The 24,047-nt window shown below is 41.5% G+C and overlaps 2 protein-coding genes and 2 non-coding genes across 5 annotated transcripts; 1 reads left to right on the forward strand and 3 right to left on the reverse strand.

Moving 5' to 3' along the window:
* Positions 1–13,610: 13,610 nt before the first annotated feature.
* On the reverse strand, positions 13,611–17,289 carry rpl10 (ribosomal protein L10). Its single transcript, XM_069708462.1, has 6 exons — positions 17,180–17,289; positions 16,252–16,310; positions 15,716–15,823; positions 14,881–15,019; positions 14,545–14,707; positions 13,611–13,825 (listed from the first exon to the last, which is right to left on the reverse strand). The coding sequence occupies exons 1-6, from the start codon at positions 17,200–17,202 to the stop codon at positions 13,670–13,672; spliced, it is 648 nt and encodes a 215-aa protein (XP_069564563.1). The 5' UTR covers positions 17,203–17,289; the 3' UTR covers positions 13,611–13,669.
* On the reverse strand, positions 13,928–14,060 carry LOC138626662 (small nucleolar RNA SNORA70). Its single transcript, XR_011311314.1, has one exon. It is a non-coding gene; the product is annotated as a small nucleolar RNA SNORA70 (small nucleolar RNA).
* Positions 16,023–16,155, reverse strand: LOC138626661 (small nucleolar RNA SNORA70). Its single transcript, XR_011311313.1, has one exon. It is a non-coding gene; the product is annotated as a small nucleolar RNA SNORA70 (small nucleolar RNA).
* Positions 17,290–20,507: 3,218 nt separating the features above from the next.
* LOC138626659 (tumor necrosis factor receptor superfamily member 14-like) lies at positions 20,508–23,762 on the forward strand. 2 transcript variants are annotated; one of them, XM_069708464.1, is made up of 8 exons: positions 20,508–20,795; positions 21,680–21,773; positions 22,030–22,155; positions 22,438–22,593; positions 22,980–23,067; positions 23,174–23,361; positions 23,454–23,485; positions 23,582–23,762. In XM_069708464.1, the coding sequence occupies exons 1-8, from the start codon at positions 20,754–20,756 to the stop codon at positions 23,624–23,626; spliced, it is 771 nt and encodes a 256-aa protein (XP_069564565.1). In that variant the 5' UTR covers positions 20,508–20,753; the 3' UTR covers positions 23,627–23,762. The 2 variants fall into 2 exon arrangements, with proteins under 2 accessions (XP_069564565.1, XP_069564564.1); XM_069708463.1 differs by lacking the exons at positions 23,454–23,485; positions 23,582–23,762 and having other exon boundaries at positions 20,510–21,544; positions 23,174–23,413.
* The last annotated feature ends 285 nt before the right edge of the window (positions 23,763–24,047 follow it).

A 24,047-nucleotide genomic window follows, 5' to 3' on the forward strand; every position in this document is an offset into this window, starting at 1 on the left:
ACACTAACATTGAGGAATAAAGGAGCTAAATTGTCATGTAAAGTGGAGGCAAGGTTTTCTCATACAGAACATGAGAACTGGGCACTGAGTTGGAAACGAAAGAATAAATCAAGCTGGTTTTAGTTGCTCTGTTTCTCCGACATGCACGACAAGCAGCTGAAGTCACTGCAATTATGTCTATCTTAGGCACAGCTAAGGACTCTGACTTTTTCCCTTACAAAGAAGATGGATGATTCTGACTTTTGCAACAGCTTAAACATACAGAAATAATATCTCAGACAGAGTGGGGGCATGGTTAAGAGTGAAAAAAAACAGACTAGTGACAAATTTTGGAGGAAGAGGCTGCTATAATGTGAAAAGATGAGCGATATAAGAGGGAACAGAGAATGACAGAGAGAGATGGTTTCAGAGAAAGACGTTAGAATCTGAGTCGGGGTCCAGCTGACAGCCTCATATCAAAGCTTCTCTCTGTTAGCCAGTTAAGGAGCTAAAGTGGTAAATTGTTTAACTGAAAATTACGAAGAACACTCTGAGACGTGCTCTCTCTTTCTGTCTCTTGTTCTCCTGAACACACACACACACACACACACACACACACACACACACACACACACACACACACACACACACACACACACACACACACACACACACACACACACACACACACACACACACACACACACACACGACGGAGCTAAATTTAAATGCACATGCTGACAAACGGTACATATGGAGTGAAGACAGCACACAGACACGAGTCCTGAGCACTTAGATTAGACCCATAAACAGCACATTAAAAATCCACTTGCATGTAATTAAAGAAATATGTCTCTTTACTTGCATTCCTGCCCCCCTCCCCCCTCCCCATCCCGCTCCACCCGCCATCACTATCGCCAAGGAGTGCACACATGCACAAAAAAGTGGCACCTATATGACACAGGGGAGTAAATATGAAGAAAAATGGACAGGCGTGCATATTTAGAGATACGAGTGGCATTTATGACCAGCTCAAGCAGGAAAATCTCACAAACAGTACTTAATAGTTTATAAATTGTAACCAATGGGTTTGCTAATGTTTTTAAAGTTTCTTGTAGCACCTTTTTAAAAAAACAACAACTGTAATTCAAGCCATTAATGTCCAGGTTTGACCAATTGTCTGGATTACTAGTCATTTACAAACTGCTCACAAATATTTGCCGATACCAAAAGATGGATTACCAACTGGGCAAAGTGGGAAACTGTTCTGGGTCCCCACATCCTGAGGGGCCTTAAAAAGCCTCAGGTTCATCCACTCTTACTGGTTTTGGCAGTTTAATAAATTATGACTATGTTCATTTCATGGAAAATTTCCCAATGGAGACGGATGAGGACCTATAGAGGGAAGTCCAAACAACCAAATACTGTCATCTGTTCCATCTGGCAATGGCAGGAGATGTTGCATTTCAACGGGACCTAATATGAAGCCTTGTGGTATTCCACAGGAGGTGGGTGCAGAGGAAGAGGACACATCATCAGGCTTAACGGAGGCTGATCCGATCTAGTGGAGAGTTCCAAAAGAATTAAAATACCCTGATTCCTGGAGTCTAAAGACTCACAAATCACATGTGAGATTAGCATGATGTTAGGATGCATCCAAAAACTTGAGTAAAATTTGACCAGGTTGCGCCATAAAAACCATCTTTTAACCTTCAAACATTTTATATTTGATCAGACATACCAATGAATCAATATGACTCATGGAAAGGTTCCACATACCAGAAGGGTTGCTAATTAGTTGCTGCTTGCCAAGATAATTTTAGTAGTAAAAGCCTACAATTAAGTTATTAATTGGCAAACCTTGACCTCAAACTGCTGAAAATTAGAGCAGAGTATCATTATTTATTAAATACACCCCTACTTCCTGTATGTACTGAAAGTAATAAGGATGCTAATGGGAAATGCTATCAAGCAAGCAGTCTGAGACGTAACGTGACGACCCATCTCGCCCTCCCAAGGCTGTCTGCCTCGGGGAAACACGGCACTGTAGGATGTAGGATTCAAAGACAATTAGAATATTCAATGTCCAGATTAGAAAATGGTGTCAACTAAGTGGATTTATGACAATTCCCATTGTGGACCGAATGATATCTCGTCATAAGCCCCCTGGCTTCCTTAGGAATCATCGTGATCATTGTGAATACTCTTTGAAATTTTAAAGTTTCCTCATCAGAACTGAAACACAAAATGGTCCAAAACCATATAAAATGAACTGTGAAAATCTGAGAAGATCTGAACAGTTAAACCATCATGTATTCCTCTGCAGAAGCAACAAGACAACCCAACCAGACATCATCGTCTACATCGTCATTACAGCACAAAGCAGCACTTTAAACCTCCCACACCTACACATACACTCCTTTAACGCACTTAATATGTGGTATCAGCTCGTCTTATAAGCACAGTAAACTACACTGTGCAGATCTGAAGTCATGAAGCAGAGTCGAAGTATAATCACACTGACTCACCGAGCAGCAGACTCTGATGTCTGCCGCGGGTTGAGTCACACACATACACACACGCACGCACGCACGCACACGCACACACACACACACACACACACACACACACACACACACACACACACACACACACTCAGGAACAGGACGTAGCAATAATGAGATGTCCACAAGTGTGTGTGTATGTGCATATGAGTACAAAGTGTGTCTGTGTTTCAGAGTGCTGTATGTCATGGAAAAAGTGTTATCATCTCTAGTAGGGGTTCCCCTCTTGTCTGTATCTATATACAGTATGTGTGTGTGTGTGTGTGTGTGTGTGTGTGTGTGTGTGTGTGTGTGTGTGTGTGTGTGTGTGTGTGTGTGTGTGTGTGTGTGTGTGTGTGTGTGTGTGTGTGTGTGTGTGTGTGTGTGTGTGTGTGTGTGTTTGTGTGTGTGCGCTGGTGGAAAGTGTAGGTCTGTTTTTTTCCCTGTTTATTCCCACACTGTACAGACTGAGAGGTAATCATGCTACATGCTATGTGGTTGTCTGCTCTTTTAACCAGCCTGCAGATGAAATCATTGATTTTCCCAGATGCCCAACACATGTGTAAGCATACTGTGTGTGTGTGTGTGTGTGTGTGTGTGTGTGTGTGTGTGTGTGTGTGTGTGTGTGTGTGTGTGTGTGTGTGTGTGTGTGTGTGTGTGTGTGTGTGTGTGTGTGTGTGTGTGTGTGTGTCTGTATGCCAGCTACAGTCGAACCAGCTGGTCAAAGCCGAAGGCCTAAACAGAAACCAGTGACATGACTTCAGCTGGTCTCATCGGCTCACATTTCTACCGTATGTCACTGTGCATTGTCTGGACTTCCTTTAATTTCGCTGAACTTTTTTTCCCTCTATTTTCATAGTTTCTTTGATGTATTTTTCAACATGAGTTGTGAGAAAATCCTGCATGAAAGAACTAGAGCCCAAATTTCAAGATGCGTTCAAAATGACTTATCTCTAAAATGCATCAATCCCAAAATTTAATGTGAGCGAGAGCAATGCCAAGCCTAAATCCAACTTCGGTAGTTCAAAACTGACATGTGTACTTGAAGAACTTATAAAGAACACGGCCTATATATTTATAGAAAGAAAAAAAATACACATTGTGAACATGAGGTTCTTACTTTTCTCTATTTTTCTTATAAAATAATGGATATGTTTTTATAAGGAAGTTTACAGTTACCAGCCTCAGAAATCAACAATTAACAGCACCTACGTTTGGATCCCACATCGATGCTTCCCAGAGTTTAGGTAGCAAACACATTTCAAGATCAACTAACAAGGCACCGAGGGCAGCAACAGTGAGTCCAGACTGTAATCACAATAAAGAGGAGTAAAGCTGGGAGTAATCCAGTGAGCAATTTTAATAGTAAAACGCAGTATCACGGCAAAGCATGAAATAGACACTACAGCAAAACGTGAGATAGCCACGCTTCGGGGCTGTCTATGCATGAAAGTTACATGTTTTGTAAGCGTGAAACTTACACGCACATAAATGTCATGTGACATGGGATCATTCGTCCAAGGCCTGGCAACACAGGTTTGGAGACCAAAGGTCATTTGTTGTCATTATTGGGAAGCAGGAGGGGTGGCATGGTGGCAGTAGGCAGAGACTGCAATGCCAGTCGACCAGGAGGTGACAACGCTTTTCAGTTGTTTTTGCTTCCAAACCCCAAACATATTATTTTTCCGAACCCCAACCACGTTCTTTCTCCTAACCCCAAACGATGTGCTTATTTAGTTACCCCAACCACGAGAGTTTGCTAAAAGTTTCATTTTCCTGCAAATCACATGGCTCTGAGCATGCAGTGGGTTTCATTTTCATCCACTACAGGAAAAGGTGTAACTTTCACGCTTAAACAGCCCAAAGCGTGACAATCTCACATTTTGCTGTGGGGGACCAGCGTGTCTATTTCACATTTTGCTGTGATACCGGGTTGCACTGAATAGTGAGTAAGCGAGCCCAAGTACTATATACAAAACTAGATGCAACCCCCTACCACCACCCCTCCTAAAAAGAAATAAAAGCAACAATTGCACCTCTTGACTGAATTGAAGGACTTTTAACTTCTCAGAATAAAGACAGTAGTTTGAGGTTATTTGTAAATACAACTTTTGATTGTCTAAACCTCTCAGTAATCCCCGTGTCATCCTCAGTGGCGAACCCCACTCATGTACACCGCACAGAATAAACAAACTCTACCGTTTGGACGGGGAGGTGAGGAGTGAGGACAGATGGGCAGCAGGACATTTTAGCTACTTCCCAACATCCAGCTCTCTCGGCCTCTTTTCACTCCCTCTCTGGCCATATTAAGAAAATAACTCAGATTGGAGGAGACTAGGGCTAACAAACACAAAGAGACAGAGAGAGCGAGCAAGCTGGACCTGTTCCCAGATCCTCAGTTCCTGTTGGGTAATGAGTACATGGGGCTGAGGCAGGATGAGTGTGTGTCTCTCTGCGTTCACGTAATCACAACACGCACATTTTTGCGAGTGCAGTTACAGTAAAATAGCTGTGTGATAGCGGCTGGCTGTTTGCGAGGAGCCAGGCTATCAGTTAACTGTTGTGCATGTGTGCATTTTCAAGTAAATATTGAGATGAGACAGAGGCGTGCAGCATCAAGACAACACAGTCGTGGGGTTTAAAAGGAGACCAGGCTGAGCTGAATGAATCAGAGAAATCTATTGGTGGCTACTTGCGCGCGCGCACACACACACACACACACACACACACACACACACACACACACACACACACACACACACACACACACACACACACACACACACACACACACACACACACACACACACACACACACACACACGCACTACAATCACTCCTCTATCATCAGATACACACTGATGTCATGTAAGTCCAGCTTGGAGGAGGGTGGTCTCTCTTCCCCTGAATTCCCTCTGAAGTCTGAAGTCTCTATTCCGCTCTATAAAGCCTCTAAATCCCCTCCACCCGTCTGTTAATATAGGTTGGGGACATTTAACAACCTGGGAAGGCACAGACACGAGTACATTAAACACTCCGACGCCCTTCTCCATCTACAAACACAGCCTTTTAAGGTAAGCTCTCTCTTCCTTTCTCTCTGCCTTTGCCTCCTCTCACTCTGTTCCTGTTTCTTTCAGCCTGCCTTGTTCACACCCCAAACCACCACCACCACCACCACCCCTCCCCATGGTCTTTCTACCCTCTGTATTTCTTTCTATTTCTCTGACTCTTTTCCCATCAAGCTTCACTGATGGATTCCCACATGACCAGCGTGCCTCTCCTGGGTCTTCTACTCTGATGAACTCATCTAAACAGGGAGGGTTTCTTGTGTGCCGCGGCGACCGGCCCAAACGGACCCCGGCGAGGAAAAGAGCAAAAGCAAACAAACAGAGGCTTGCAGGCAAAGCAGAGAGAGATGGACTCAGGATAGCAGTGTTTTTGTCTTGAGTCTGGGTGATAAAATGAGGGCAGGTTTTCTGCAAAAGGCAGAACTCGAAGGAGAGATTACAATTCTTAGATTTGGGTGAGGATCTTTAAAAAGTGGAGAACCCCTTACTGTTTGTGGTTTGGTGGATTCTGTATTTGTGTGTGTGTGGTAAAGAGATGGAGAGATGGGCTCCAGTAGTTTTGTCCATATAAGGGGGGAGGAATGTGGAGAGAAAGCAGCTATGAATGACTGATCTCCCTCTCCCCCTCTTTCCCTCCCTCCTTCCCTCCTTCTGCCCTCTCTTTACCTCTCTTGCGCAAAATCTTCTGGATTTCTGTTCTGCTGCTTTTATGTGCACTCAAAGTGTGTATCAGTGCAAATGTGTGTTAGGTGTGGATCTACACTTGTGCAGGGTCATACCTCCATAAACATGCGCACGCGCGCACACACACACACACACACACACACACACACACACACACACACACACACACACACACACACACACACACACACACACACACACACACACACCTCCAGGTCAGACAGAGTTGTGTTTCAGAGGCCGTCTGATCCAAATGACATCATCGTGACCCGACCGGCTCATTGGCTTGTCAGTTACATGTGAACGGCTGAGTGTGTTTCAGTGTGTGTGTGTGCGTGTGCGTGTGCGTGTGTGTGTGTGTGTGTGTGTGTGTATGTATGTGCGGTTACGACTCCTCTTGCTCACCCAGGTGACACAGTGGGGAATTATGTGCATTACGTCAATACAGGTACATTTTACACAGTCAGGAACTCATCACACCTGCGCCACTCACCTTTTGTGTATGTGTGTGTGTTTGTGAGAGTGTGTGTGTAGTTCTGGAAACCCGTTTTAGTCATCCGTTCAGGCTCGGCACATGAACATATGATGAAATATAAGGTGACAGTCATCCTCTTCACCTGCATCTGGACTGGATTCCGTGGAAACAGATGTGCGAAGAAACAAATAATGACATCACCCAAGATGACCAACAGCCAAAAGTATTTGAAAATGATGCATTCCTTGTGTGCGCGCAGTGTGGCTGAGTGAGTGCGACTGTGGATGCATAGATAAAATGTGTGTGTGTGTTTCATGTTTGAGAGAGGAAGAAAGCGGAGAGGAAAGAGGAGCTCTGCGGTCGGCCTCTGAGATCTGCTCCACACTTCACCCCTCTGCTTGTTTTCCTCTCCGGACTGTCGCCAGTCATCTTCGTAACCATGTTAGCAGCGTGGCTCTATGTATGGCAATGTTGGGCTGTCGCTTGGTTGGTCTAAAACTTTGCCCCGGGCAAGAATTTCTCACCAATTATTGAGGTATTGCCCTGAAATGACAATAATGATCTCCAGGGCTGGATTACACCACATTACACCTGAATTGTTAGTAACTACGACCTAATTTAAATCAAACAATCTCTTAATTGATTCAAATTCAAGGGAGGTCGGTGACTTTTGTATTTTACTTTTGTACTACAACGTATATAGTAAAATATATATTATATGTAATAGCTGGTGACTGTGTTTACATGGAGATGGACAGACGTAATGTTAATTACGCTAAAGTCACAGACTGCCATGCAATGTTGTCACCTCCGGGTGACAACATTTTTCTTGAGTTGTTTCTCCGAACCCAAATCTTGTCCTTAATTATGAACCCAAACCCTGTGTTTTCACTAAAAGTAAAATTTTCCCTGTAAATAACATGGCTTTAAGGCAGACTATATATAAAAGTTGACGTAGCTTCCAGGTCTAAAAAATAAGGCCGATGCCGAAGGACCTTAAGTTACAATCCCACCGAGTGCCACTAGAGGTCGGCTCCAAAAAGCCTTCGGCTCCATAGACTCCCATTCAACTACTCATAAAATTCTCAGTCAATAAAATGTGTCCATCAGTTATCTCGGTGTTGTTAGCTAAAGTCACTCCTTCTTATTAGTTTTCTGGAGGTCCATCTGAAAATAATCCCTCATTCATTAGAAAAGAAGATTCAAGAAGACCTGTTTTTGGGGGCGTGTCTGTTTGATTGACAGGCCTGTGGTGCAGTCAGGTTACAACTATCGGTGGGCGGGATATAGTAATGTCAGTTTTCCAATCACATCAGTCAGATCCACCGCTGGCTCCTCCCCCAGCTCGTCCAAATATGGTTACTTCGTGCTTACTTCCGCTCCGAACTAGTAAAGATGGTGACGGACAGAATCTGAACTGGAGGCTTCATAACGGCCGTTCACAAACCAACGTGTGACGTCGCTGCTGGTTGCTGCTTGCTTTAAGCATGCAGTGGGTTTCATTTTCGTCCACTACAGGAAAATGTGTAACTTTCACGCCTAAACAGCGCAGTACTGGACCCGTGTGTCTCTTTCACGCTTTACCATGATACCGAGTTGCAACGAGATACCAAAGGGGACCCTTGTTAACAAAAGGCACCTTCTGTGTCACCAGTTTATCCAGCACTTACTTTGTGACCAAAAATCTGCAAATCTTCCAAGATCCCCATTAAAACTTCACTGTACTTTATGATTAGTGTTTAAAGGGGCAAGCTGAAAGTTTCATTTGAATTCAAAATTGCATTACATGGGATGCTGTTCAACTGACACCGGGGGATCTGGTGGAGTAATGACCATGTAATGGAGTAATTCTTCTAGATAACGGCCAGAGGTCAGCGCTCAGGGGAGGCAAACAGAGAGAATAAGCCAGAAGATACCCTTTAAACAATTAAGCAAAGGTTTTCCTAATTATACAAGCAATTAGAGCTGTAGTTAGTGTATTTCCTGTGAGGCTGTGTGCAACCTATATTTCGGGTTACACACAAACTTTCTCTCTCTCTCACACACACATACACACACACAGAGCCAGGATTGAGCCGGACTAATCGGAAGGCTGCTCCTGCGTGAACTCCATGACATCATATGATCTCATTACTGAAGCAGTTGAGGCTGACACACCGACCTGCAGAGACACGACAAGCAGCGAGACGGGTGCTGAGGCAGAGTATTATGTGATCCAAATGTTATGTGTGATATACCGTTTTTACAGGATTCAGCGTCGTCGTCGTTTACTGTCTCTTGTTCCCGCTGGAATCTATTTCAGTTTTTTTTTTGGTCCTCTTCCTGCCTGTGCTTTCGCAACACATGTATGTACTTGTCAAACCAATAAAACTAAATTGAAATTTGAAGTTGGGGGATGAACACATCTCAACAGAATTTAGGATCATGGCTGAGTACAAATACAAATTTCTTATCTTCTGTTTACTTGAAAACACTGCTGTATGTAAGACAAAGAACCTCAAGGCAATTATATATGAGGCTACCGTAGTAAAGAAGGAGTGCAGAAAAACCTCAATGGAAAGTGTGAAAAAAAAAAGAAGAGATGATAAGGAACATGATGTGTTGGAAGGAGCCAGATTCATTTGTTTATGTTTTTCTTGCTCTCGGTCTCCGTGGCAATGCTTCATTTTCACTTCCTCGTCAACACTATGGGCACCAAATGGCCACTCAGCAAAAATTCCCTAACGTTGCACAATCTGACACAGCTCCAACAAAAAGAGCTGTCTACCATCCTTTATCCTTGACTTCCTCATCACTGGGTGATAATTTAATTCTCTTTTTCTACTAGATTTAAGTCTCAGAACAAATGCCCTCTCTTGTTCTCAACAAATTCAATGAAAAGACCAAAACCGACACTGTGTCAGTCCGTCTCTTCTAAAATGTTTAATGACAGCTTCCAAATACAGTTTCAGTAACTGCATTAACTAAAATGGCTAGTTACTGGTTTCAAATTAATCTTACTCAGTCTGGAGGAAACAGGGCATTTGTTGAGGACTATTTTAGACAAAAAAAAAAAAGATTTTGTGCCTTAAGACTGATCATAAACCCAACCACTGGTTGCCTAAACCTTACCTTACTTTTAGATTAACCTTGACTCCAACATTTGCAGAACACACTCGCACAGACGACATGCACCTCCCATACATACTTCCGTTTTGAGAGTAGCGTGTTAGCCACCACACCCTTTCTACATCAGCCATGCTGACCACTGGGCACGTGTGTGTGTGTGTGTGTGTGTGTGTGTGTGTGTGTGTGTGTGTGTGTGTGTGTGTGTGTGTGTGTGTGTGTGTGTGTGTGTGTGTGTGTGTGTGTGTGTGTGTGTGTGTGTGTGTGTGTGTGTGTGTGTGTGTGTGGAAACAAAACTGTGTGTGTGTGCGCTTGTGCGTATTTGTGTTAGAGGGTGGGGTTGGCAGAATGAGCAATTTAATGCTGATAATGTATTTCTTTTATTTAGGTTGTCAAGACAGCAGCATGCGGCTGAGTAAACCGCATAGAAATCATTATTGTAGGGGATCATAAAGTATGTTTGTTGTTGTCCCACACATGTTTTCTGCACAGCTGCAATGAGCTGTCTTTTAGGATTAAAAGGAATATTTACACTTTTTGGGAAATAGATAGAGATACAACACATAAAGATGGATGTAGAGAGCTGTTTGTCACTTTAGTTCCCATCTGAGCTAGTTTTAAAGGCCAGAGGCCGGAAATTTGCAACAAGCGAGCTGACTTAAGATCATTGTCTCATGTAGATTTTGGCAACTTTAACTCATAAAAAGTAAAACCAGGACTGTTGAACTCATACATTTATTTTACATTTCCGAGGGACAGTCATTTGTAAAATGGGATCCAACTCATGTAAAACAGCTCTTACAGAAAAACACAAGTTTCCTATGTTTTCCACATGTATGCATGTATTGATGCATGTTTACCACATGTTGCAACATGTGATAACGTGGTGAAAATAGCTGGAAATGTTTTCACATGGGAATCAAGATGTGCTTCACACATTACAATGTGAAAATGTTCCAAAGCCACGTTTCCCATGGGTTAAATAAATGTTTCACATGTGCACAATCACATGTGTATGTGGTCACATGAGTTTTTGCACATGTGAAGTCCATGTGGTTTTTTTCCCCGTATGGAGACCCTGGAATTTTTCTCTTGCTGTCCAGCTAATTTCCGCTTGTTCCCAGTATTTATGGCCTCTGGATCTATCTCCATCGTTTAATGGACAGACATAAAAGTGGTATCAATCTTTTCATCTAATCTTTGGTGAGAGAGTGAGTTTCCTGAAGCGTCAAAAACTTTTAAATCACTGTCAACCACGTTCCTGCACATTAATGAAACTAACAGTTCAACACAGAAATGTCTTTTTATGCAGTCTGGATTTAAATGGAAAATGTCACCCTGCTTCAGTCTTGTCTGAAAAACTAGTAGGCTATTTCTGTTTAAGTGTGTGTGTGTGTGTGTGTGTGTGTGTGTGTGTGTGTGTGTGTGTGTGTGTGTGTGTGTGTGTGTGTGTGTGTGTGTGTGTGTGTGTGTGTGTGTGTGTGTGTGTGTGTGTGTGTGTGTGTGTGTGTGTGTGTCTGTCATTGGTCACCAGAACCAGACACATACTCCCGGACCATGTTTGGTCTTTGCTCCTTTTCCATCGTCACACCGTCATCGCTGGCCTTCAGCTCAATCACAGGAAAAGTCTGGAGCCGTTTCAGACAAAACAGAAGGAGCAGAACAGATAGGGAGGCATCTCAGAGTCGAGGGATGACCTTCACAGGCCGACACCAATCAGAGTTCAGCCGCTTTCCTGACTGAGATTTGAGATTTGAGTCAATAAATGGTGTATTGCCTCGTCCTAATCAGACTCTGTGTTTACATAAAACATATAATTTTCATAATTTCTTGCCTACAATTGATGAGTGTGAAAGCTTCTTCCTCAAGCTGACGTGTGAGGACACCAGACATGATGCCTGGACTGACGAGACAGGCATGAATAACCCAATACATCCCTCAGCTGGTTAACAATCCTTGTTATGTTGAGTTCATCACTGAACATAACGAAGCAGCTCTCAGATCAAACAGCCAGAACAAAGTCAGGATTCCTCACATTCCTCAGCCAGAGAACATTTGTTCTGCATTAACAAGACTTTAGATATGAGCTCATTGCTCCTTTTGAAGAATAAGGAAAGTAGGGCGCAGTGCAGCGCGGACTTTACATATATGGTACAATACTGCCCCCTAATGGAATCTTTGGAGAATGCATTAGAGAGCTGTTGCACTGATCTTGCAGTATTTCTACCAAGAGGATGTGGGTGAAGGACAATTCATGGAGGCCTCGATCACAGCTGACAGTTTGATATATTGCAGGAAAACCACCAAAAAATAACACAAGTAAAAGCTCTGTTCTGTTTCAGTGAACCATTTCCAGGGTCCCGTTCATTGTTCAGGGCAAACTGGTAAACTTACAGTGGTGAAGGACGCATTAAGATCACTTGTTTACACAATACTCAATTACAAGTGTTAGTTCTGCAGTCAGATAAATGTGTTGAAGTATTTCCAGCAAAATATTCATAAAAATAAATAGATACTGATACGCTGTTATTGATCCATTGACATGGAATTTATATTTGTGAGAAAAAAACAAAACAAATTTTGATAAAAAATGGGAAAAATAAGGTACATATAGGTGTAACCATAGGTGAAGTTATTTTAATGAACTATTTTACTGCTCAACATGAGTAAATGTGTTTGTTATGCCACAAAGCATCAGCTGAATCTATCATAACGGAGAAATAAAATGGCTACGCTGGATAAACTGTTGCAGGAAGCGAACTCCTTATTCTGGGGAAATTCAGGTGGTTTTACTTGATCAAGTCACCTTTAAATGAAAAATGTTGCTTTATTAAATGAAATGTTTTCTTTTTTTTTTCAGATTTTTACTGAAAAACAATCAAAACATTTCAGCAAATATGTAGTAGCACAAAATAGAAATGATCAAGTAAATTAAGTAGCTGTTAGTAACACCCGTGATTTTCCTTCTGGGTGAAAATGTTTGCTGTAAACAGCATTTATCGTTCAATCAAAACTCTTAATTACATGTAAAAGGTCCTGCATTTCAAATTCCACTTTAGTAAAATTAAACATCTCTGAAATATACTATTATTGTATAGACATAATTAATTTACAGGAAAGCATCGAATTATAAGATTTTTACATTTTATATGTAGAATCAGAACTGCAGGTTACAATTGTTTAAAAACTGGGGAAGAAACAGAAAAATGATTCCCTCTGAAATGAGTAGATGAAGCAGCATACTTGAAACATTTCAGTCACATGGGTTGTACATTTCGGTGGTTTTGCAACACAACATATACTAATACTGGGAGATCTTTTGACGCCCGCCATCCGTGCAGGTTTGGGTCTTTAATATTCCACGTAGTAGAAAGACTCATCTTTTCTTTACTTTTAGTTGCAGTGATTATTTGAGTTCACTTATTTGTCATTTCCCCCTAAATTAAAATCCACTCGTTTCCATTGACTTCTCCACTGACATTTCAGGATAAACTGAATATTTGAGGTAATAAAACATCTATCTTCTGTGAATAGTTACATTTTCCCATCTGTCCATTTTGACAGTTAAGACATTAAAGAGTCCATCAAATCTAATCTTTAATTTCATGAGACCAACGAGATACTTTAACATCTCCCTTCACATAAACTCCCACTACTTCAAGTCTGAACATTGTTTGTACCAAAGACCCAAAGATCTATACAGTTGGTCAATGGAAGGATCCTGGTAAATAAAAATCAAAGCCATCACCACGTCACTTTTGTAATCAAACGCCTTTTTTATTTGCTTGTCTGGTCACACAAAGCCTGCGGCCACTCTAGATGGCGTGCAGGGTCTTCCAGCGGGCGAGAGGGCCTCTGCTGGGGATGTACTTCACCCCGCAGCCGTCTGAGATCAGACGCTTCTCGGCCATCATGTCGTCAAAGTCGGTGGCGTTGAACTTGGTGAAGCCGTACTTCTTGGAAATATGAATCTGAAAGGGAGAGCGACAATGACGAGTCAATTCGGGCGGACAATAAAAGCGTTATTAGAAAATAGACTGAATTAATAATAATAATAAAATAACGCTTGAAAACGTTGTCTCAGTGGTCCCTTAAAGCACTCAGCACCTCCCAGCTGAGGACATACACAACCACAGAGTCACTGTTCGCAGCCTTTGCACACCGGAACCGCACTGCAGCGAGACCGGTCGGCTTAATAAACTGCGGTGATGGACCAGGACGACTTTGAAAGAGCACGTTAAAGGGATAGTTCCAACTGTTTGGGAGTAGTATGATGTACGTATCCAGTCAGTTTTACCAGCATGGAAACTTAAGTTATCAGCAACAAAACATATTTTAGCCACACAAAAAAAAAAAAGTGTCCTCTATATTCAGAATACCGTCACTGCTTTCCCTTGTTGTCAGACACCTTTCTGACGTAGCTGAAGGTGTTATATCCATCTATTGTCTCTTCAAAGCTATTTTTTTTTTTTTTTTTTTTTAATGCTAAAGCCTTCCACAGCGGCACCTTGCTTCGTTTCCATGCCGACCTGAACGTAAATACACTAACTGTGTATAAGTACCTCATGAAACCAAACAATGAGCTCTCCCTTTGACTCAGCTGATCTGCACCTCTCGCTTCGTTTCATAATACAAGATAGTGACCAAAATGCGGTTTATTCCCGAAGGTTTGAGCGTTTGCCTCGTTTACCTTCTGGCGACCGGGGAACTTGAACTTGGCTCTGCGCAGAGCCTCGACCACGTGCTCCTTGTTCTGGGCCTTGGTACGCACGGACATGATGACCTGACCGATGTGCACACGGGCCACGGTGCCCTGAGGTTTACCGAAGGCGCCGCGCATTCCAGTCTGGAGCCTGAGAAACACAAGACGGGACACAAAAATGTTTGATGTGGAAGATTGTATTTGGCTAAAAATGACATTTATGAAATCCTTCCAGGCAACATGAATACAGAAACACTATCTTAACACGCCAACACTAAACCTGTCGTCGTCACGAGCGTCTACACAGCGGCGACAGGTCCTCACCTATCAGCTCCAGCGCAGGATAACATTTTGTTGATGCGGATGACGTGGAAGGGATGCAGCCGCATGCGGATGTGGAAACCGTCCTTACCGCAGGTCTTCACCATGTACTTGTTAGCACAGATACGGGCAGCCTCCAGAGCTGCAGAAGAGGAGGAAGCAGAATAGAAGTGACGTCAGTACCTCGACCTTGAACTGAGCATTTAAAAAGGACAACTCCAGCACTTCCACTGTGCTGGTTTTAGGAGGTTTTATTACTTGACTGAGTTTCTGCCCAAATGCACCCGCAGGTGGACGTTGAACTCGATTACATCATGCTGTAAAAAACAGCTGGAGAATAATTTTACCCAAATCCAATCAACAAAAATATTCAAACATAAATAAATCAGATGAGTGTGTGTCACAGTATTTACACATTTATCCTGTGCAGAGATGTGTTTGTACCAAAACTGTCATCTACACGGGCACTAAACCAACATACTTCATTTCAGATGTGTCATTACATGCACAACTGACTGGCCCTGAAACACAACTACACATTCAATTATATACACAATAGAGATCTTGGTACAGCTTCCAGAGATATTTTAGAGCATCTTTGAGACATTTTTAAACCATCTTAAAGTTTAGATCCACATTTTCTGTTTACAAAGAGGTGACAAAGAAAATCTAAACATTTTTCTCTTTGAAAACACTAAATTCTCCAAATTGTTTGCTGGGAAAAACTACTGAAAAAAAAAATCAGCTATTAAAATTGTTATTGGTGCCACAGCAGGTTTTGTTTCCAGGGCGACAAAACATACAACACGTGTTACATGCATGTGTTTGGTCTCCGAACCTTCTGAAGACAGCTGCTCGTACTCATCAGAGACCATGTGGCCGCACAGAGGGAACTCATCCACCTTGGCCTTCTTCCTGCCCAAGTCAAAGATCCTGATCTTGGGATCTATTGTAGGACGGAGAAGAGAGAGAAAAACATTGAGGGAAAAGCAACAACAGACAACACTTCCTAAATATGAACTCTGATACTATTCTGTCACAGACACAGCTGAGAGTCACTGAGCTGGTTTAAATGTCCACCGACAACAAATGACTAACAACAACAGAGAGGGAGGCGGTGGATTATGAAAAGGACAACGGTACTATTTTGTCTCAGTGGTCCCTTAAAGCACTCAGCACCGCCCAGCTGAGGACATACACAACCAAAGAGTCTCTGTCTGCAGCCTTTGCACACTGGAACCGCACTTCAGCAGAACCGGTCGGCTTAATAGGCTGCAAGACGATCTGACAGTAGACCGCTGTGACGTCTCGTTACTTCCTGCATTTAAAACATAAAAAATAGGACAACATTGCGGAGGTGTGAGGAGAGCTTACCGGGCACACCCCTGCAGAAGCGGGACTTGGGGTACGGCTTGTTCTTGCAGTAGCGGTAGCTGTGGGAGACAAAGTGAAACCGTTAACACACACGAAGCTCTTTCAATGCTGCTGTAGTTCTTTCTGAAATCTTCCAGACAACAACTATTAAAAAGGACAGAAACGTGGACTCTGGATGACAGCGATGGGTCCGTGGCCCAGAACCCGTCCATTCCTTCCCTGCTGTTGGACATTGTAGATTTAAATAAACTTTTAAATCGAGCAGGAGGAGATATTGCAGTTTTACTTCGTGATTATTTTACATTTGAAGCTGCAGGATTTGTGCGCTGAAGTTTGCACTCGTGTTAAAGAAACACGTCAGCCAATGCAAAGAAGTCAGCTCACTGATGTGCTTTAAAAGTTTCTGGGTCAACAGTGGAGCTCCGTGGATGTTAATAATCTACATTACTGCGGCCTTCAGGCGAACTACGATGCTCTCGGTGCATTTTACAGGCTTTTAAACAGTTTAAATGTCAACAGCACAGCACAGCTACCATGTATTCTTTAACAACATGAATAACAGAAAGGGTCCGATGTTACAAAGCTTTATGAGCCGCTACTGTACTTTACATTTTCATCGAAAAAGTCCGGAGTGGCTCGGTTCTGGAGTGGTGAGCTAGCGCTAGCTTCACGCTAGCTCAAAAAGCTAACGCTACATGGCAGTGAAATGATAATGTGACACTCAGGAAGAGCGAGTATTGACTCCGGCTAACACGAGTAGTTCACCGACACACATCTGTTTTAATACAGCTATAAAAGCCGCGGAGTGTCCGCAGGCCCGCCGGCGTGCCAGCACTGTGCACATGGTGCAGGACGGGGCCGCTGCCATTTTCCTCCGACCGGGACCGACTCGGCCTCGGCAGAAAAACCGTGTAAAGAGAGGACTTACCAGCGGGCTGGACGGCGGCCCATGGTTACGATCTGTAAATGAACAATTTAAAAGATGTTATCTGGTGTACTCGGGATTAAAAACTCGCGGAAAATACTTTGACATTTGGCTGTTTGGTGGAGAGCCCGTGAAAAGACGCTCTCACCACGCACTCACCTAATGGAGGAAAGGAAGACGAAGCCACTTCCGCTTCGTCATAAGGACCGCGCCGGCCCGGGGAGATTTTATTTAAAATTCATCAAAACATTATTTTTGCTTTAAAATGTCTGTGCTGTGACAAAACATTAGTAATGTATTAAAATTATATAATTATATAAATGTTAAAATTCATTTAGAAAGCTTTTGTGAAAACAAAGTGAATGCTGGGAAGTGTAGTTTTCCACGAGGACGCTGCCCGGAGACTTGCAGGGCGACATCGACCTTCCGTTGACGTTAACTACCTCAACCTGTGTCTTTCTTTGAAGTTGTTTTGTGTCCATCTCGGTGTCCCTTTCTTCGGATCTGTCTGTTTATTGCCTGTTTGCATTTCTTTCGGGTCATTTTGTGCCTCTTTGGGGCGCGATGTCCTTTTGCAGTCGTCCAGCATTTTCTTCTCGTTCGTTCAGTGTCCTTTTGGTGTGTTGGCATGTCTTTCTAGTTTTGTGTCTCTTTGCTGTTGATTTGCATCGGTTTGTGTCTCAGTTTGGTTCAAGTCTCCCTGCGGTCTTTTCTCTTTGTGGTTGTTTTGACTCTCGAGGTGTCCACTTGGTTGATTTGTGTGTCTATGTGCTCATTTTTTCTTTATAGTTGGTTTGAGTCATTCTGTGTCTCTTTGTCGTCAATTTATTGACAGAAATGAGTCACTTTAATGTGCTGTGGCCCCGGAGCGCCCCTGACTCCTGTGCAGTCCTTTTCACAGCAGACATTTTGATGTGTCACAACAGAAAAAGCTCAGATGTAATTAAAAACATTCATGATGACACCGTGGCATATAAAGCAAAATTTTGAGGCACAAAAAAAAAATATCCTGAAATATAAAAAGAGAGCTGCACCATGAGAGCCAGCAGCTCAGTGTTTGAGGACTCCTGCGTCAACACTTACAAGTACCTGGAGGTGTCGTACGTGTGTGTGAGTAAGTAGCTGGAAGGGAGAATATCACATGGTGAATGATATAAGGTGAGGAGGAAGCAGGGATATGGAGGTACGGACAGAAAACAGCTCAAACATCCCTCAATGATACCACCAATAAAATGCTGCAGTCTTAAAGAAGGTTCCATCAATGTTGAAGCTTTCAGTTATTTAGTACACTTGCATTTCTCCTTGATTTTGGGCCTAAAAGAAAATAAGAACGGTTTTATTTTTACCTGTGCTGGTTTAAAGGAGCCATCCTGCCATAGCATAACAGTTTGTGTGTGTGTGTGTGTGTGTGTGTGTGTGTGTGTGTGTGTGTGTGTGTGTGTGTGTGTGTGTGTGCTAAGTCACTTAAATTTGACATCTAACATAAAGTCTTTCATCTGTTCCCTCACAGATCTTTCATCTTAAAGGAGATCATGTAATGAAGTCTCAGCATCACAGTGAATACACACTGAATAAAAACATTCAATTGAAAAAAAAAAAGTGTCTCCTTGTGATTAACGTCCAGCTCAAGAAATGTTATTCATAAACAATATTTGGATAATTAACGCAGATTTTTTGTTTTGTTTAAGTTTTTAAAGGACATTTAAGACTTTTGTCCACATGGCATCTTGGAGACGACACGTGTTTAGTTACAGGAACTCTGTTTCAGGTTTTGTTTATTTTATCAGTCCAATACAGCAAACACAAGCTCATTTATAAAAGTGACACTGATTCATGGCAGAGCTCAAACAGAAATGATTCACACACTGTCTGACAAGTCTAAAAGTGTCAATACATTCATGAATGAAACAGATTATTAATTTGAACAAGAAAAATACGTCTCATTCATAAGGTGAAACGTGACCTTCAATCATCTTATACTATTCACATTAATTAATATTATAAAATTAATATTATAAAATCTAAATTATATTATTGAAATAAAAATAAATAACTAATTAATATGTAATAAATAAATAGAAAATAAAAAAATTGCTCATCATATATATTGACCTTTTGTCCCTCAGCACATTAACAACAACCCTCTACTGGTGAAAGTCATTTTCCATCCAGATGTCAGTCCACACTTACAAACAGCAGGATTCAGCTGAACAAAGCTTGAAGACAGAAACAGAAACATACAGGAAGACTTTCCAGAATACATTTTGTGAGTTTAGACTCAAAACATCTACTTCAAGAGTTCAATAATTTAACAAATGTGGACTAAAGACAAAGGTTTATAAAACAGGGGATATTCAATCAAGATGATATTGAGTGATGTGTGGTGGACAAATTGTGCTTTTTGATGAAACCTAAACTTTTCCGTTCTTTTATATGTTGGGAGCCAAACTAATAATAACTTCCACAAGTGCAACCTGAAGCCTCCACACTGAAATAATGACATATTCATTAGTTCTGGATTTTTACTGAAGGGAGAGTAAATGTAATGCATCTGAAGAACATGTTTTACAAGGTAATTAAGCTACAAAATATTGCAACGGCCTGGGTGACATGTTCAGTTAAATGTTGAAGTGTTGATTCTTGTTATTGCTGTATTTAGATAAGTTATGAGACCTGTAAGTCATCCCTGTACCAATGACAGTGAACAGTGTGGGACAGCCGCCTGTGATTGGCCAGGAGCCAAAGGGGGCGGGGCCTTTATAATTCTGCACTGTTTACTTTCAGTTACACACCAAGATCAACTGAACTTCATGTAGGGAAAAATACAATCATGTTCCAGTTCATACAATGTGTGTGTTTTATTTTTTATTTTATTTTTCTGTTTCGTAACGTCGATACCGAAAGTATTTCCTCATACGCAGCAGCTGTTGTTAACATGTTCATGTAAAACAGATGAAAAGAGTTTTAAAAACGGTTTCACTTCGTGTACCTGCAGAGTGAAGCAGCTCTTAATGCAGAAATAGACTTTAATCCAGAACAAGTCGTTGTACAGACATGAACAGTGAACGTTGTGGATCAGATCAGAGACCTCAATGATCCAGTCCCGACGGACCACAATGATTCCTTTGTTTTACATCTCTGAGTTTGGTCTGTATCTGTATATTGGTTTGGTTCATAACGTTTTCCAAGTGAGAGAACAACTGTAACTGACAAAGAACTCTCAAGATATCTATCAGTCATAAAGATTGGATGAAGTTTGAAAGTTGAAGTCACACTAATGTGAACTTTGATCAGCTCAGAACATAAAACATAAAACTCATAAAACAGTTTTATGTTCACGAAGAGAAAACAAACGTCAGCAACTTGAAACCTGCTCTGTAGCTTCATGTTAACTATTTCAAACCTGTCAGCTGATCTCTTCCTCACAGTAAACATGTTTCCTGGTTAGTGCAGCTTTTATAATGTCTGTTTGTTTCCAGATGTTGTCCTGATGTTCTGGATTGTACAACTCAACTCATACCAAATCTGAGTGAAGTTCTACCTTCAGTCCAAGAGAACTTTCATCCTGCTGTATAAAATGATCTGGAGAAGAAAACATTTGACTGCTGCAACGTTTCTGGTAAAAAACTGTTCACAGCATAAAATTACAGGAAGCTGTTTTTAATCAAGCAGTAATTTATAGATCGCTTGATTCCTCCTGCAACATTTCTGATTTTATAAACTCCTTTTCCTGTCTGATTGGTCTTTATTTCAACTAAGATTTCACTGAGACAAAAACCCTTGTTGTTACTCTTCTCCTAACTGGATTGTGATTTAGGAAACTTCTCAGAGCAACTCTTGATTGAGGAAAGGACAGAAACCCTTATCTTAGTGAGGAGGTGTGGTCAACCCCGTTGCTAGGTGACAGGTCCTTTTAAAAGATGTGATTGGTTGATTTAAAAAAATGCACTCTTGGTGATAATGGGCACAGAATGGACGATGACATCCAGTGGAAATAAAATGAACTGCGTCCCAATATGAGGCTGTGAAAGTGGGTTTTTGATATTTCCACTTTCATTTCAGCCGTCATTGTGTTGAGAGGGAGAAGTGAGCGTCTCCAAGGAAACCGACCACAAACATCATCACTGGACGATATCATTTATAGCGTTTCATTAACGTGCCGTCATTCAGCGTTTGAAGAATATTCCTCTGACCTCGCTGTACTTCTGCAGTTTTCTCCTCTGATCAAGAAATTCTTCAGCCTCTGAAAAGTCCTCCTCCCTGCTCCGAACAGTTGTTCTCCATCTTGAGGGTCAAGATGTTTTGTTTTGTTTTAGTCTGATGAATCTTTGTGAATACGTCCCCTGGTTGCTGCAGTGACTTCTTACGGTCTGTTTCCTTTTTTCTGCCTCCTGCTTGTCTTTATTTGTCGTGTCTTTAATTTTTCAATTGGAATCAAGCTGCTCTTTTCTTCAACTGAGATTTCACTGAGACAGAAAAAACCCTTGTTTTCCCTCTTCACAGATACTTGTGATGAAAGTCTTCAGTGGTCTCACCATCACATGTCATCCAGCTAAGTATCTCATCGGGGATGAATGCTGTCCTAAATGTCTGCCTGGTAAGATCCAACTGAATGCTGAAGGGTTATTTCACTTTGATCATCACATATGTGTCTTTCTGTTATGCTGTAAGTGTTAATGATAATTATCAGACTTAACTGTTTGTGTTTAGATCAGTGGAGTCAGTGAAGTTTCACTGCTCTCTGCTGCTGCTCTTCATGTTCACAAGACAAAGTTATTGGGGGACAACATCCATCTAACTAATCAACGTTTTTTTTAATGTTTATTCATATTTAAAATAATTATTTTCAACAGGAAGTCGGGTTAAAACTCATTGTACCGAGTTCCGCAGCACTTCATGTCTGCCCTGCATAGAGGGAACCTACATGGATAAACCTAATGGATTATCACTATGTGCTCTCTGCACAATCTGTGATGCAGGTAAATATCTGTTCATATTTTATAATCATTTGAAAGAGAAAAATCAAATGTCTACTGGTTGATACGTACAGCACCAGCAGTTTAAATCAAATCCAGACAAGTCATTTATGCAGATGTTTCCCATGAATTCATCATTTGGAGGAGTTATTTTATCACATTTATTGAAGAAGTTGTAAACACTGAAGGTGTCTTATAGATAGAAAAAGCAGCATGTAGCTCTGTAGCAGATACAAACAGAATAGAGGTTTTCTAACTGTGTTTAACCTCCATGTGTGTTGACAGGTTCTGGTCTGAAGGTAAAGAGGTCATGTACAGTAACATCAGATACAGCTTGTGAACCACTGGAGGGATTCTACTGTACTGACTCTACAGAAGGCAACTGTGCAGCAGCAGAGAAACACACAACCTGTCAGCCAGGACAATACATCAGCCAGAAAGGTTGGTTTTCTTGGACTGACTTTGAAGAATATATTATATATACTGAGCTCAAACGTGCCAATGATTCATGATGATTCATAATTACAGTAAGACTGACCTGGCCTTGATCTTGAACCAGCAGAGTTTTCACATGAAACGTATGGTTGGACAAAAGATTCTTTTGTGGCGCTTCCTGCCACATCTTTACTTCCATCAGTGAATGGAGTTTGCTCAGTTGTCCTTCAATACTGATATCTATTGATTACAGTCTGGTACTTCTATTTAACTAAATGCTGACTGACTGTTTCTCTTATCCAGCTGTCAGACAGTCATCCAATCTGCTCATTACTTGTCATGTAAAACTTTGAATCCTTTCATGCAGCTGTATATCATGTGTGTTTGTGCAGGAACAGCCTTCAGAGACAGTGTGTGCTCTGACTGCACTGATGGAACATTTTCAGATGGGACATTTACATCTTGTCAGCAACACACACAGTAAGTGAAGCTTCACATCAGACATGGACACATTTGATTTCTTGAAGCAGCAGTTAATTTGTACTATCTGTATATTTTCCTGTAAAATCTCCTTCTGTTATTCCAGATGTGAAACAATAAACCTTCAGTTGATAAAAGAAGGAACAACTTCGACTGATGCTGAATGTGGAGAACCAAGTTCAAATGTGGCAGTAATTGTGATCAGCATCTTGGTGGTTTTTTTATTAATTGTTTCTTTTTTATTCATAATTTACTTTCTCAAAAGAAAGACCACATGTCTAAAAGGTAAGAATTGCATTTATTAAAATGTTATTGTGGTTTTGTTGGATGATAAAATTTCCTCCAAGTAATGATGCTGATTATTTTCTTTTAATTGGTTTTGTCAGTCGAACAAGGAAATGCAGCCACTCACAGCAGGGTAGGTTTGTTGTCACTGTAATTTGCTCTGTAATATACAACAACACTTTGTTTGTTTTAGATAATGAAATGTCTTGGGTTTTTTTTCACCAAAAAGGAAGCAACAGTTGCAGCAGAATCATTGAAGATGTTGCCGGTGTGAACATCAGCAGGTAAGACAGCAGTGTGTTGTTCTCTGAAATGTTCAGTGATGGAGGACTGTTTGACTGAGTCACATCTACAAATGTACAAGACGTCTCTGCTTTAAGTGAATGTATTTCTCTCCTCAGACTGACACAACATGTGTGTGTGTGTGTGTGTGTGTGTGTGTGTGTGTGTGTGTGTGTGTGTGTGTGTGTGTGTGTGTGTGTGTGTTCATAAAAATATTTGGATAATTAACACAGATTTTTTTTTGTTTAAGTTTTTAAAGGACATTTAAGACTTTTGTCCACATGGCATCTTGGAGACGACACGTGTTTAGTTACAGGAACTCTGTTTCAGGTTTTGTTTATTTTATCAGTCCAATACAGCAAACACAAGCTCATTTATAAAAGTGACACTGATTCATGGCAGAGCTCAAACAG

This window comes from Brachyistius frenatus, unplaced genomic scaffold (assembly GCF_029030835.1).
Source record: "Brachyistius frenatus isolate BFR_SWC_R1_liver_20210118 unplaced genomic scaffold, ASM2903083v1 Contig_75, whole genome shotgun sequence".
NCBI lineage: Eukaryota > Metazoa > Chordata > Actinopteri > Embiotocidae > Brachyistius > Brachyistius frenatus.